The 13,341-nt window shown below is 37.3% G+C and overlaps 3 protein-coding genes across 10 annotated transcripts; all 3 read left to right on the plus strand.

The window, feature by feature from the left end:
* Positions 1-256: 256 nt before the first annotated feature.
* On the plus strand, positions 257-3,141 carry LOC110428631 (proteasome subunit alpha type-4). 2 transcript variants are annotated; one of them, XM_021444515.2, is made up of 2 exons: positions 257-377; positions 2,182-3,141. In XM_021444515.2, the coding sequence occupies exon 2, from the start codon at positions 2,198-2,200 to the stop codon at positions 2,948-2,950; it is 753 nt and encodes a 250-aa protein (XP_021300190.1). In that variant the 5' UTR covers positions 257-377; positions 2,182-2,197; the 3' UTR covers positions 2,951-3,141. The 2 variants fall into 2 exon arrangements, with proteins under 2 accessions (XP_021300190.1, XP_021300189.1); XM_021444514.2 differs by lacking the exon at positions 257-377 and adding an exon at positions 1,047-1,191.
* Positions 3,142-3,978: 837 nt separating this feature from the next.
* Positions 3,979-8,171, plus strand: LOC110428714 (Haloacid dehalogenase-like hydrolase (HAD) superfamily protein). Of its 7 annotated transcripts, XM_021444621.2 has the most exons (5): positions 4,234-4,692; positions 4,880-5,000; positions 6,568-6,964; positions 7,101-7,307; positions 7,702-8,171. In XM_021444621.2, exons 3-5 carry the CDS (start codon positions 6,707-6,709, stop codon positions 7,996-7,998), a joined length of 762 nt encoding a protein of 253 aa, XP_021300296.1. In that variant the 5' UTR covers positions 4,234-4,692; positions 4,880-5,000; positions 6,568-6,706; the 3' UTR covers positions 7,999-8,171. The 7 variants fall into 7 exon arrangements, with proteins under 7 accessions (XP_021300297.1, XP_021300298.1, XP_021300296.1 ...); XM_021444622.2 differs by lacking the exons at positions 4,234-4,692; positions 4,880-5,000 and adding an exon at positions 3,979-4,108; XM_021444623.2 differs by lacking the exons at positions 4,234-4,692; positions 4,880-5,000 and adding an exon at positions 4,145-4,162.
* A 34-nt stretch (positions 8,172-8,205) lies between these two features.
* Positions 8,206-13,217, plus strand: LOC110428668 (translocator assembly/maintenance protein). The gene is given in 11 exon segments (XM_089785680.1): positions 8,206-9,172; positions 9,402-9,544; positions 9,633-9,689; positions 9,804-9,866; positions 9,957-10,025; positions 10,189-10,281; positions 10,527-10,670; positions 10,672-10,776; positions 11,315-11,443; positions 12,022-12,127; positions 12,286-13,217. Coding segments are annotated over 10 exon segments (1,065 nt in total). The 5' UTR covers positions 8,206-9,172; positions 9,402-9,436; the 3' UTR covers positions 12,477-13,217.
* Positions 13,218-13,341: the final 124 nt, after the last annotated feature.

Genomic DNA, 13,341 nt, shown 5'->3' on the forward strand with positions numbered 1-13,341 from the left:
TAGTCATTGAAGATAATAAGACTAGACCAGAATGGCCAGAACACGGATGCATAGAATTCAGAAACCTCCAGGTTCGGTACGGACCTGCTCTCCCGATTGTTCTCCATGGAAAAACTTGCACCTTTCCTGGAGAGAAGAAAATTGGAATTGTGGGAAGAACGGGAAGTAGAAAATCAACGCTTATCCAAGTTGTCTTCCGTCTGGTGGAGCCATCACAAGGACAAGTCATTATTGATGGAATGGATATTAGCATGTTGGGACTCCAGGACTTGAGATCAAGGTTAAGCATAATACCCCCAGATCCAACACTATTTCAAGGAACAATGAGGCATAATTTGGATCCTCTACAACAGCATACTGATGAAGAAATCTGGGAGGTAAGAATTCGATCCCCAAGCAACTAGACTATTCACCTGGGTACATATGCTGATATACAGATTATTCTCACAATAACAAGTCCACATTTCAGGTTCTTTTTCATTATTATTTTATTTATTTATTTATAATTGACATACAATTTAGTTTAGATGCAAAATTGCACATAAAAAATTATTTTGATGAAAAGACAGTATTGATAGATTGGAAAAATTATAGGCAAATAAATTAGTGAAAAAAGAAAAAGTAAAAAAGAATTATCCAAATAACAAAAAAAATCAAATAAAAGACAATATTAATAATAAAAAGAGAAAATGGGAAGAAATATAAATTTATCTGTTTTTATCCAATTTAAGTTATAAACAAAAGAGTGAAAAATCAAATACATCAAAACAAAATTAAAAATCAACCTATTGGAATTTAATTTTAGTAATGTACAAAACATGATACGGAGAATGGCAACAAAAACAATGAAATCAATGCTCATAACAAGCACAATATATGAAGAGATCTTAATCTTAATGCATCATTTGTGTAAAATTGAAGCATAATCCTGACAGTCTCTTTTGAAACTGCACCACTTTATCATTTTTCACATGCTTACAACGGCGATTGCACTTCATCTTGCTGGAGCTGTTTTAATTATCATTTTTTAATCGACTCAAATTTTAAATTTGTGTAAATTTGTCAAAAAATGTATTTAAAATTAACAAGCGGGTGGTCCCCATCACCTATTAATAAAGCGAAGGCAGTGTGAGATTTGGTGGTGGTTAGTCCTTGCTCCTGCTGCACGAGGCTGGAGATCGGCTTTTTCAGGTCAAATTTCTCCTTCTTTCTTTCTCTCAACTGAATGCTCATTGTGCTTTGCGAGTCGCCCTTTCAAATCTGTAGATTTCGTTATCGCCATCGCCGCCGCAAAACCCTAATCATTAGCTATTTGCTAATGCTAATGCTAATTTTACCACTAGTCGGGTTGGGTCGATTGCTTTCATGCTGAGATCTATGAATTTATGTTCAGAAGGTTTTGGTTGGTAGTGAATTTTTTTTCTTGCTTTAGAGGGTGCAATTAGTGCTTCCTAACTCCTGTCTGTTTCACAGGAGGCCAACTCCAAAGATTTCATCTTTGCACCAGATGTCTTCTTTGGGAGAAATCATGTTTTTCCCCTCTCTCCCCCCACTTTTCCCTTTTTTTTTTTAATATTTTTTTACAGTTGAGCCTCATCCTTCCTTCTCCCTAGCTTCTTACCTAGAATTTTACTTTTCATTTTTCTTAGGGAGATAAAGATAATAATGGGGATGATGTGAAGTTGTGTTTTTTCACTTTCTTTTCCCCGTCGATTTGTTCCATGTGCAATGTTAGCTAGTTTCAAGCTGGGAGGATTGAGCCACACTCCCTCGATAGAGATAAAGTTAACTGTAGATTTCAGTTACATTGATAGAGTAGTTAGCGTTATTTGGGAATGAATCTTACTATTTAATGATATTTTTTGTTGGGCTGGTTTTATTCTTGCTGCTACTCATTACAATTTATGCACAAAACAGCTTGAATTTTTCATGGGTAGAGGAGCTAGAGGATATGGTGGTTTGTATTTGATCCTATAAACAACAATGAAATGTGCTTGAACATTTTGAAATTTTTTACATGAAACAACATTGTTGCGGTAATTGCTGGTAATGTTATTTTATCAGATTGCTTGAAACCTTTTATTTGTGTGCATGTTGTGCTTTTTTTCTTACACACCTTACAATCTGCTTTTAAAATATAAAATTCCCACTTTTTGTCTCTGATTTTCTTCTTATCTTCAGTGTTATTTTATAACCAATGTCTCGAAGATATGATAGCCGCACAACGATCTTCTCCCCTGAAGGTCGTCTTTACCAAGTTGAATATGCAATGGAGGCTATTGGCAATGCAGGAACCGCAATTGGGATACTGTCAAAAGATGGTGTAGTTCTAGTTGGTGAGAAGAAAGTCACCTCCAAGCTTCTGCAAACATCGACATCAACTGAGAAGATGTACAAGGTTGATGATCATGTAGCATGTGCTGTGGCTGGAATAATGTCTGATGCTAATATACTCATCAATACAGCTAGGGTTCAAGCCCAACGCTATACTTATGCGTACCAAGAGCCAATGCCGGTCGAACAGCTCGTCCAATCTCTCTGTGATACCAAACAAGGCTACACACAGTTTGGTGGACTTCGTCCGTTTGGTGTTTCTTTTCTTTTTGCAGGTTGGGATAAAAATTTTGGATTCCAGCTGTACATGAGTGACCCAAGTGGAAATTATGCTGGTTGGAAGGCTGCCGCAATTGGGGCAAACAACCAGGCAGCACAGTCTATGCTTAAGCAGGACTACAAGGATGATATATCTAGAGAAGAGGCTGTCCTGCTCGCACTGAAGGTGCTCAGCAAGACAATGGATAGTACAAGTCTTACTTCAGAAAAACTTGAATTGGCTGAGGTCTTCCTCTTGCCTTCTGGAAAAGTGAAATACCAAGTATGTTCACCAGATTCCCTGAGCAAGTTGCTTGTGAAGTTTGGAGTGACCCAACCTGCTGCCGAGGCCTCTTAAGTATGTATTTTGACTTAAATATGAGTATCAGGACGAATATGGAAGGTGTTTACAAGCTAAATTGTATTTTGGGCATGACCAGGACGCATGAGAGGTTCTCATTTGAACACTTTTGCAATTTCAGTACTTATTTAATGAGCTCTTTGATACTGGATGGTTAGATCTAAATGGAGTTTTCATTTGAATATTCATTGTTGGAATTAGATGTCAATCAGATTTCTTGACCCCAAATTTTTAGTTACATTTAAAATTGATGCATATATTGAAAGAATAAGAAACCAAATTGCAGGATTGGGGTATTTTCCCCTTTCCTTAATCTCAGCGTGATGTTCAAGACCCATGTTTCATCATTCTTTAAACATGACAGCAGTAGATGTCTCGTGGGGAGTTTAAGAGTGGCAGGGGAACAACAATCCTTCTCCTTTCTGGCACGTTTTATTTTTGTGTTTCTCAAGTAATGGTAACAATGGGCACCAGCGTAAGTGCCTATGATCATTAATCATTGTGGCTTTTGTAGATTAATTTCAATGAATGACAATGGGAGTTGAGCTATCTGCTTTGAATGCTTTAGAAATGTTGTCGATGGGAGTGATGCCACTACTTCATGTCAACGAAAAGGAAACGTCAAATGCCTTGGTTTCTGCAATTCTCTAGAACTTTCCTTTGGAATCTGGATCCAGAGTGAACATTGTATCTTTTTCTTTTATTTATATGTAGTATATATACATAGAGAGAGAGAGAGAGAGAAAGTAAAAGTAAGTACCAAGTAGTCTATTACAAGAACAGGCAGTGACCGTGGCCAAAGTGGAAACATACCAACGTGCAATCCGGAGGATCAAACTATTCTATGCTTGAACAGAGCATGAAGCGTGGCCCATGGGCGACAGGTTGGACATAAACATTGGAGATTCGGAGTCATCTTCAGCTGTCCAAACTACAAACTCCAAACTCCGAACTCGAACTCAATCGGGCCCCCATATGGTCTCGACCTACGCCTGAATAGTTGGATAATTACTAAACATTTCGTGTACACAAAAGTAAATGGAACGGAAATCCAATCCAAAAGAGCTCATTGACATGGTTTTGACGAGGGCGTAGGGGGGAACGGCGTGTCTCACACTCTCACGTTAAAAGCCTGACGCTGTTTTAACAAGGCGGGTAATACCACAGGCCAGCGTCCATGGTTTTTGTTGTTGTTTTCAAAATTCTCAGGTTTCGATATTGCAATTAGCGAGCTTTCTCTAACTTTCCTTAAATATTTGCTTTATTTGTACTTTAACCAAAATTATGGCAGTAGCTATAAGTTTCATTGGTCTGCACTCCCCACTTAGATTTGAGAGCCATTGACAAAACCATGGTGATCACAACGTTCGAATTTTACAGGAAAACTGGGTAAATCATGAGGGTAATTAGGAAAAAGAGGAGAAAATGAAATTGGATCAACCAACAAAAGAAAAATTATACAACTAGTAAAGAGGGATCTTCCTCTTCTTTTTTAAAGTACTACTTACCAACATCGACAAAAAAAAAAAAATCCTCGGAAAAGACGCAGCTGTTTTCTCTCTCTCTCTCTCACATGTTCAATTATTGCGTCATATAAGGAAAAGACCAGGAATATCAGTGTACCTGCTGTATGTTTATTTGATTTGTTCTAGTTTAGTTGAGCTCAGGCTCTTTTAACTCCTAAAACAGAACAAGACGGTGGCGATTCCAAGTATCCAGATACTCCTTCGTTTCTTCCTGTGGGTATCTTCAATCTCCCTTCTTGTTTGTCTTCAATCTCCAGCTATGATTCCACATTTAGCTTGCAGTTCCCCTTTTCTCTGGTTCCATTCTTGAATCTTAACCCTCTTCTGTTGCTTTTTGCCTCTTTTCCCACCTAATGCATTTATCTGGATGTGTTTTTTTTATAACCTTTTGAATCTTTAGAACAAGTGGTCATTTTTTTTCATCAAAATAAGCAAAAGAAAAATCAAAACTTGCTGCACCAGAGTAGAGCTGAACTGGTTTTTCTGCATTGTTGTTCAAGGTTCAGGGGCCGCCGATACTGGTTCAAATTCTTTCTCATAATTGTTCCTTTTTCGCTTGCATAAGTCTTCATTTGCTCTATTGAAATCATGGGTTGGATTTAGTTTTTTGTCATTTTTTCTGTCACGACATCTTGCAGTTGTGCTGAGTATATTGGTCTTATATATTATGAAAGTGAAACGCATGCTGTTAGTCTTTGCTGTTTGCTGAATTCCGATTTAGTTATCCCTTTGCAATTCCACGTCCTTTGTAGCACAATGATATTGGATACAATAAGGGTTCATAACTTTATAGTTTACGCTAGCAAATAATGCAATCATCTTCAGTTAACAGACGGGAATTTGAAGTTTTCTTCATAGTAGTTATGATTGCAAACTCTTTGTGCTCTTCGTGATATTCTTGGCTAAGTAGTATACAACATTAAAAAGATCATCGTTGTTACTTTAGAGCTAGCAATGCTTGATTTAGGTACTCAAGCGGTGACAGGGTAGGACTCTGGTCTCTTAGAAAATCGCTTTTCTTTTGTCAAGGACTGTTGTGATTTGTTTATAAATTTTCAGGCTGTTGTAAAGTAACTCAGATATAATATCATGTGACTTTTTATTCAATTCTTAGCAGAAGAGAGCATCTCAACTCTTCTTAACTGTCGGACTATGATTGAGGTTATGCTAGTGATGCTTGTTTGTACATTTTAGGCCTTTATGTTTAGTTATGAAACCCCTTTTTCCTTTTCATTTTTTTTCTATGACTGACCACTTGTCTAGGCTCAATTACCACCTCCTAGTATTTTTGCCTAGTTGCTTGCTTTGACCTGGTGCATTTTCTGACTGGATCATTTGAGTATTAAACTGTCATGTGCCTTCTGCTGTTGAATTAGATATTGGATATATTTCTTCGGAAATCATTTTATTTAAGGTAACATGGCCAAAATCCGAGATATCTACTAGCTTGCATTGCTCTGTCCCAAATTACTCTGAAGCAATGGACTTCTTGGATCATATGAGACTTTTGTCTTTTGCACAGTCAAATGCCTGTGCATAGACGTGTAAACCTAGTCTCTTATTGTCAAAATGAACTCAGTGCTTTTTTTTTTTTTTTGACCTTCATCTTAATACCTTTGATTTTAGCACCACTTGTGCTCATGTGCATGCCTTTAGCAATGTCTTCATTCTATCTCAATAGTTGTTAGTCCTGGGATAAAGCTCTGAAAATCATTGATAGCTGTCGCTCCCTGCAAAAAGATCTGCAATTGTCATTTCAATTCTTGATTTTGATGTTTAGTTGCCATTTCAATTTAATTTCTATTCTTTTGTTTTCCTACTCATAGACCTTTTGTAATTGATCTTCGTTGTTCCTGTTGCTGTATTTCCACATTTATGTGACATTATCTAAATGCAAAACTCGTCACAAGGTAAAGCATATGATTTGTTCTTGTATAATTTCTTCTTGCCCACTGTTAACATTTTTCTTTCTTTAACCACTGATTGATGATGAGATTTAGATTATATTTCTATGGTTCATTGTTCGTGTTGCATTATGGTTGCAAAATTTTGTTTGCTAATCATGACCCACACTTTTGAATTATGCAGTTGTGAAGATTGACCGAGGAACAGGTCAATCCATTACATCACAAATTACTTAAAGATCCTAGAAGAATCAAAATCTTCTTGACTTACATTTTTTGCATTTGGTCAAATTCTGAAAACCCTGTGCACAAGTGCTATTGCAATGTCCCTATTATCCAGGTTACGCTGTATCACTGTGGATGTTACTGGTACTCTCATAGCTTACAAAGGGGAGCTTGGTGACTACTATTGCATGGCAGCCAAAGCTGTTGGACTGCCATGCCCTGACTATAAAAGTGTGCATGAAGGTTTCAAGTTTGCATATACAGAGATGGCAAAGAAGTATCCGTGTTTTGGGTTTGCAGCAAAAATGCCAAATATTGTATGGTGGAAAACTTGTGTTAGGGATTCATTTGTCAGGGTAAGATATTTATATTAGGCTATCAAAGAAAATCTTGCATACTTCTATTACATACATACATACATACATACATACACAGAGCAAGAGAGAGAGAGAGAGATTCCTTGTTATGACATGAGTCTTGTTTTGCTGACAGGCAGGGTTTGATTATGATGAGGAGACATTTGAGAAGATATTTAGACGCATATATGCTTCCTTTGGCTCATCTGCACCATATACAGTTTTTCCAGACTCCCAACCCTTCCTAAGATGGGCTCGTGAAAAGGGTCTTAAAGTGGGGATTATAAGCAATGCAGAATATCGTTACCAGGACGTGATTCTTCCAGCCTTGGGTTTGAACCAGGTAAACAATTTATTGAAATTTCGATTGATGATATCTTATTGGACTGTGATTCTTATTATGTTTGGTATTTTTTTTTTGATCCAGTTGAGATTGAGGAAACGAGTTTGATTTTTGTTGGGGTTGAAAACCTGTTAACTTGTTCTCTGTTTTCCATGGTTTCAACTCATGGTTACACGATAGGTGGTAACCCCCCCTTTATATTTTTTCATATAACCTCAAGCATGCACGTGCAATAGTGAAAGTAGTATGTTGCTGTAAACCTCAAAGTGTACTTGAGAACCGATGATTTGGAATAGTTAGCTTGTTTGTGTCAGTGGTTATTTCACTCATTGATTTGACTAGGTAATTTAATCTGGTGTTTATATCTGAAAGTCACATCTATATGGTGATTTAGGGATCCGAGTGGGACTTTGGTGTGTTCTCTGGTCTTGAAGGTGTAGAAAAACCAGACCCAAGGATTTATAAGATTGCTCTTGAAAGGGCTGGAAATATTGCACCAGAAGAGACTTTACACATTGGTGACAGCATGCGCAAAGACTATGTCCCAGCAAAGAGTGTGGGAATGAAAGCATTGCTATTGGATAGGTTCAAAACCCCTGATGCTGTGGAGTGGAGAAAATCTGGCGCTATTGTTCTTCCTGACTTGGTGGCAGTGCAAGAATTGCTTTCTTCAGGGAAGTTAACTTGTTAAGGGGCTATTTTTCTGCCTGAATGCTGTCATCTGTGATTGTTTTAACCATTTGGTTGATAAATATGTGATGATATCACTTACCAGTTACCATCTGGTTTCTTCCTCTGAGTTTCGTTTACATGTCCTGTTTTCACACCCTATGAGCATCTAGAATTTTGCTGTGATTTAGTTGGGGGTGGGGCTGGGGGTGGGGGAAGAAATGCAAATTTATTTATCAGTAACAATGTTAGTGTCTCTGGTTGTAGAAGATGCTATTTCTTTCTCCAGTCTCTATTTTAACATTATACTCATGCAACAGAATTGAAGCCAGGATGCAATCTTTATTGATTTATCTATAGACATCATCTGAAATGGTAGTAATATACAGCCTTGAATTTGAATAAACTTGTTTGATATGAGTAATTTGCTGCCGAGCTTGGGCCGCTAAACTGAGCTGCGTCAATTACGAGCACTCCTCAACCTAAAAGTGTGAAGTTTTTTAAATAACAAAAGGTTTTCGCTAGGAATTAGGAAGACATCCCAATATTGTTCTGACTCGTTTTGAATTAAGCACTCTGGCCAATATGCAGGATGAGAGGTATGAGTGCTTTCCTTTGGAGCCTCCTAACTGCCCGTTGCAGCTCTTCCCTCCAGCCTGCAACTTCTTTGCAAATTTTACAGGCTTGCAGCACTGCCGCCAAATGTTGTCAGAATAATCACATGTAAGAAACATGTGATCTCCAGTTCCCATCTCTTGTTGGCGAAAAAAGACAATCCCCATTGATGGACATCCCGCCATGAAAGCAGCCTATTTTCAGTAGGAAGTCCGTTTATGCCTGAACTTATTCCAAACAGAGGCTGCAGATTGAAAATGCCCTTGGGAGTTGTATGTGATATCAGTATCAGTAAACTGTAAACGGAAAGGGGTTCTCCCGAGGTCTCTGGTTTATGTCATATTCTTCAATCTTCGCCATTGTTGTTTTGGTTGCAATATTAGATAAGGCAAAAAGGCAATTTCGATGACCGATGGGCTAACCCTACTCAGCGGGGCTATGTAGGCCCAGTAAACGTCAGCCTGATTAGCACGGCACTTTCTCTTCCACAATCCAACCGAAAAGGCAAAAACCCTTAAACCCTCGATGCTTGAAGCAGCAAACTCAATTAAGTTATGGGTGTCAGCACCGATAACATCCAAGTACGCTTCGTAAACCATGTCTTCTTGCTGATTTTATACAGCATGTCGAATGAATTTGCTCTCCCAACTCTCTAGGCTTTACTCTTGAACTAACAGTAACATGTTCCTGTTGAGGAACCTTTATTTTTTTCTTCTTTGTTACTTAAGGAAGCAAATTTTACATTGATTTTCATTCAACAAACGTAATTGAAACTGGGTTTGCACTAAAGTCCAACCTTTTCTTGCTCAGCAACGGCAAGTGACGAGTAACCAACTAAAGTAGGAATGGATGATGAAAAGAAAGGTCATCTCTTGAGCTTTCTCAAAGTTATTCCTCCGGTAGACTTCTGCTGTCTCTACGGCTCAGCTCTCCATTCAACCAATCATGACAAGGTTGGTCTTTTCACCATAACTCCATTTCGACTAGCATTTTCAAAATTTTCTTCTTTTATTCTTTGCATTCACAATTTTGCTTTTCTAGTCAACCATGGTAGATTTCATACTCGGCGTGTCTGATCCCCTGCAATGGCATTCTGAGGTGAGTTTTTCAGATTTTAAGCTATGGCACAACAATTTACCAACTCTTTTACATTGTGATTTTTTTCCCTTATATTTTCATCTATCTAATCTATTCTTTTTTTGTCTAACCCAGAATCTAAAAATGAATGCAGAACATTACGCGTCATGGATGGTGCTTCTTGGTGGGGCAAAACTGGTTCTCATCTCTCTCTCTCTCTCTCTCATCTACACACAGTTATTTATTTATTTACTTCATCAGCTCACACTATAGATTGGTGGGTTGTAGATTACTGAAGTTGCAGACGATATAGGAGTAGGAGTACACTTTAACCCGTTTGTTACTTGGGATAACAAGGTATTGACTATTGACAATATAGGATCTTAAGTTTAATATGGTTCTAGGGATAGATTATATGTATATATACATTGATTACTATTAAATCTTAATTTGTTATGTATGCACATATTGTACAACGTCCAGGCATGTGCTTCATCTCTGAGCATATTCTTGTATGCAGATGCTGAAATATGGAGTTGTTCGAATGCATGACTTGGTTCAGGACGTATTAAACTGGGAGAGGTTCTACTTGAGTGGTCGTTTACAAAAACCGGTGTGCTTTTCTCTTTTGTTTTCTATGTAGATGTTTTATATTTTCTTTGAATAAAGTTTTATAAAAAAGGATACACGTTGTAACTTACTGTAAATTGTGTGCTAATGTTTTTCTGATGTTTACATTGAATTCATCCCTTGTCTTCTGATCTGCCAAATGAAGGTGAATTCACCTTTGGTTGTCATATCCAACCTATGTTGTTTACTGGGGCTTATTAGTATTCTCACACTCTATTCGTGGTTTAGGTAAATATGCTCGTGGATAATTTGGACATTGAAAATGTAAACTCTGTTAATTTGCGAGCTGCAGTGTCCGCTGCTCTCCTCCTCTTGCCACCCAAATTCATAGAGGTTTGCTTCTTTGCTGTTTTTCCTCTTAAAATTACCACATTTTGTAATCTGTTCCATCTTCATGCAGGAAGACCTTTATGCCAAAATATGTAGCCTGTCATACATGGGTGACTTGCGTATGCTATTTGCAGAAGACCGAAATAAGGTAAAACTTAAGTGCATCTAAGGTAGAAATTTTGAAGGAAAGTCTATAGTAAGTTAGCTCTTGACAGTGCAGTCTAGTTTCTAAATTTTACATTGGTTTTGTTTGTCAAAGTTGCAGAATAGTTTAGGAAAATTTTTAAATTGTACTGATAAGCGCTTTTTCCTGCCAAATACCAGTTATTCTCCAATAACATTTTGGATATGCCCCTGAAAAGTATGCTGTATAAATAAGAATATGAGAGTAAAAACATTTTGAGGTCACTCTTAGTGGAGGGAAATCAGTTTTGAATTTACAGCCTAACAGGTTATAGATTTTTCTTGGTCATGTAGCACTACCTTATAAGTTTGTATTATTAAATAAATATCTTATATTTCTATCTTGTAACTCTTCTTTTACTTGTACATGATGTATAAATACTCATTAATACAGTTTTGAATGTAAAGCATAACAAATTACAGAAACAGTTGCTTCCTTGCTTATTCTCTGTTCTTCTATTTGTAATATCTTATATATATATATATATATATATTTGATTCAGGTGAAGAAGATTGTACAAGGGCAGTTTGATTTATTCCAGTCCATGTATAAGCCATTTCTTGAAGAGTATGAAGGCAAAGGCTTCTTGAGATTCTCATCATCTGAAAATCACTATGCGCATATATCTCAGGTTTTTACGAGTTCAGTTGATGAACCCAAAGTTGGTTCTCTAATGTGAATTTAATTACAAGTTTTCTTTGTGGATGGAGCTTAACATTTGATCTCATCTAGTGCTCACATGCTTAAATAAGTTTCAAACAATATTTTAAAAGCTTTGCTAGAGAATGAAGTGCCTGTGTTCTTTTATGTGCTCTCTTTTTTTGATTGGTGAAAAAGCAAATGAGTAAAAAGCACCAAGCGGGTGTACTGACCCAAGTTCAGGGCTGATTTCTACGGAACAAAGAACAATTAGCATCCTGAAGTTATCCTATATGCATTAGTATTGCAGCCCACATAGCTAATTATGTAAATTTGGTTTTTCTTTAGTATTTAGGTTGTTCTGTAAAGGTATGTCGTTGATTGTTTATTGTAGTTGTGGCTTTCATATCATATATGAAACAGTTGTAAATGGTATAAGAAGCTTTCTTGACATGAAATTATATCTATTAGGCAAAGCTATCTTATTTTCATGCCAGACTGATGGAATTGTATATGGGATAACATTATCATTGGGTCCATTGATTTTGATATATTCTTGGTTGAAATCAGGATTGTGGCTTAACAGTAGCTCGCTCACACGTGTCTTCTCTTCCTCCAACTATTAGAAGTCAAATGAGGATAAAGCTAGGAAAGAAGAAAGTAATTAGTGAATCTGGTACGAACATACACTCACACTCTGTTGAGTGCTGAAAACATTGCTAACTTTCCTCTGCTTTTTCATTCTACTGCTGCTATAATTGGTGAACAATAGTCGCTACTATGTTGTAGGCAAAAAATTGGGTAATTGTTTTCTTGACAAGATTCTAATTTCAGGTCAGGTGTTGCATGAAGTTGTTATTGGGTCAAGAGAAGAGGCTGCAAAATGCATGCAGAAGGTTTTGAGGCGAACAGTCATGGTTTCAAGTGCAAGGCAAGCACTATCTGGTCTATTGACTGTTGGTGGTATTAAAGCTGCTAGTTATGTCACCAATAAAATGGAGAAGGCTTGGAGATCATGGACATGATACTTTGCATTTAAATTAAAAGCCAAGGCGAGCGGGACAGGCAGGCAACTGGTTATTTTGTGATTACTGTTAAAATGAGGGTACCATGCTGTCTTTCTCAGACTTATGATTATTATTATTTTCCTTTGTCAGTCCCTCTGGCGAATAAACTCGTCATTCAGAGGGCAAAAGAACTCCCTCTGTTGAAAGGCCAATAGGGATAGAGATGTTGGAAATTACTGCAAATAAATCCAAGCTGCCATTATCAGCAAAAATATTACACGATTTTTGTTCACGGTGTCTACTGAGAAGCAAAAAGGAATCCAAGCACTCAATACTTCATCCAAGGTGTCTTTGATTATTTGAGCAATGATCCAATCAGCTTCTATGTTATTGTCAGACATGGATGCAATAACCTTGTCAGCATCCTGTTTCCGTTCAGAAAAATGGATATCTACAAGATGACAGACAATGTGTGGAGCTGAAAGGGTCCAGGGATGAGGCATGTGGTCAATGATATTTTCTGGCATTTGAAAAAGCAGGTTGTCTTGACTTTGACGGCTTTGTTCCATAGCCAAAACACAAGCAAGCGCATCGAATTTCCAAGTCAATTATTGAGTGGTTGCCTGTTTTTAACAACTGTGGTACAAGGGTTCATTTCAGTTTGACTTGTCAAAGCAGTTCCATGTAATTCAACTATTTCTTGGGAAACTCTTAATTGTTTTGCAAATATTACGCCAAGAGCATGACTTTGGTTTTGAATTTTGCGAGTATTATTGTTCTTATTTTCCAATGGAATCATAGAGTGAGGCCCTCGAATCCTGACCTCGACGCAAAACAAATGACTAGGAATAGGATAAGGCAGAAAATGGATGCCCATGAGCAT

This window comes from Theobroma umbraticum, unplaced genomic scaffold, assembly GCF_002168275.2.
Source record: "Theobroma umbraticum cultivar Fairchild unplaced genomic scaffold, ASM216827v3 scaffold_1682.0, whole genome shotgun sequence".
Classification (NCBI taxonomy): domain Eukaryota; kingdom Viridiplantae; phylum Streptophyta; class Magnoliopsida; order Malvales; family Malvaceae; genus Theobroma; species Theobroma umbraticum.

What these genes read in the sequence shown, in the direction of transcription:
- LOC110428631 (XM_021444515.2), top strand. Translation starts at nt 2,198, where the DNA reads ATGTCTCGAAGATATGATAGCCGCACAACGATCTTCTCCCCTGAAGGT.
- LOC110428714 (XM_021444622.2), top strand. Translation starts at nt 6,707, where the DNA reads ATGTCCCTATTATCCAGGTTACGCTGTATCACTGTGGATGTTACTGGT. An exon ending in TTAGGGATTCATTTGTCAGG is followed by an intron (nt 6,965 to 7,100) that starts GTAAGATATTTA and finishes TTTTGCTGACAG; the next exon opens with GCAGGGTTTGATTATGATGA. An exon ending in CAGCCTTGGGTTTGAACCAG is followed by an intron (nt 7,308 to 7,701) that starts GTAAACAATTTA and finishes ATGGTGATTTAG; the next exon opens with GGATCCGAGTGGGACTTTGG.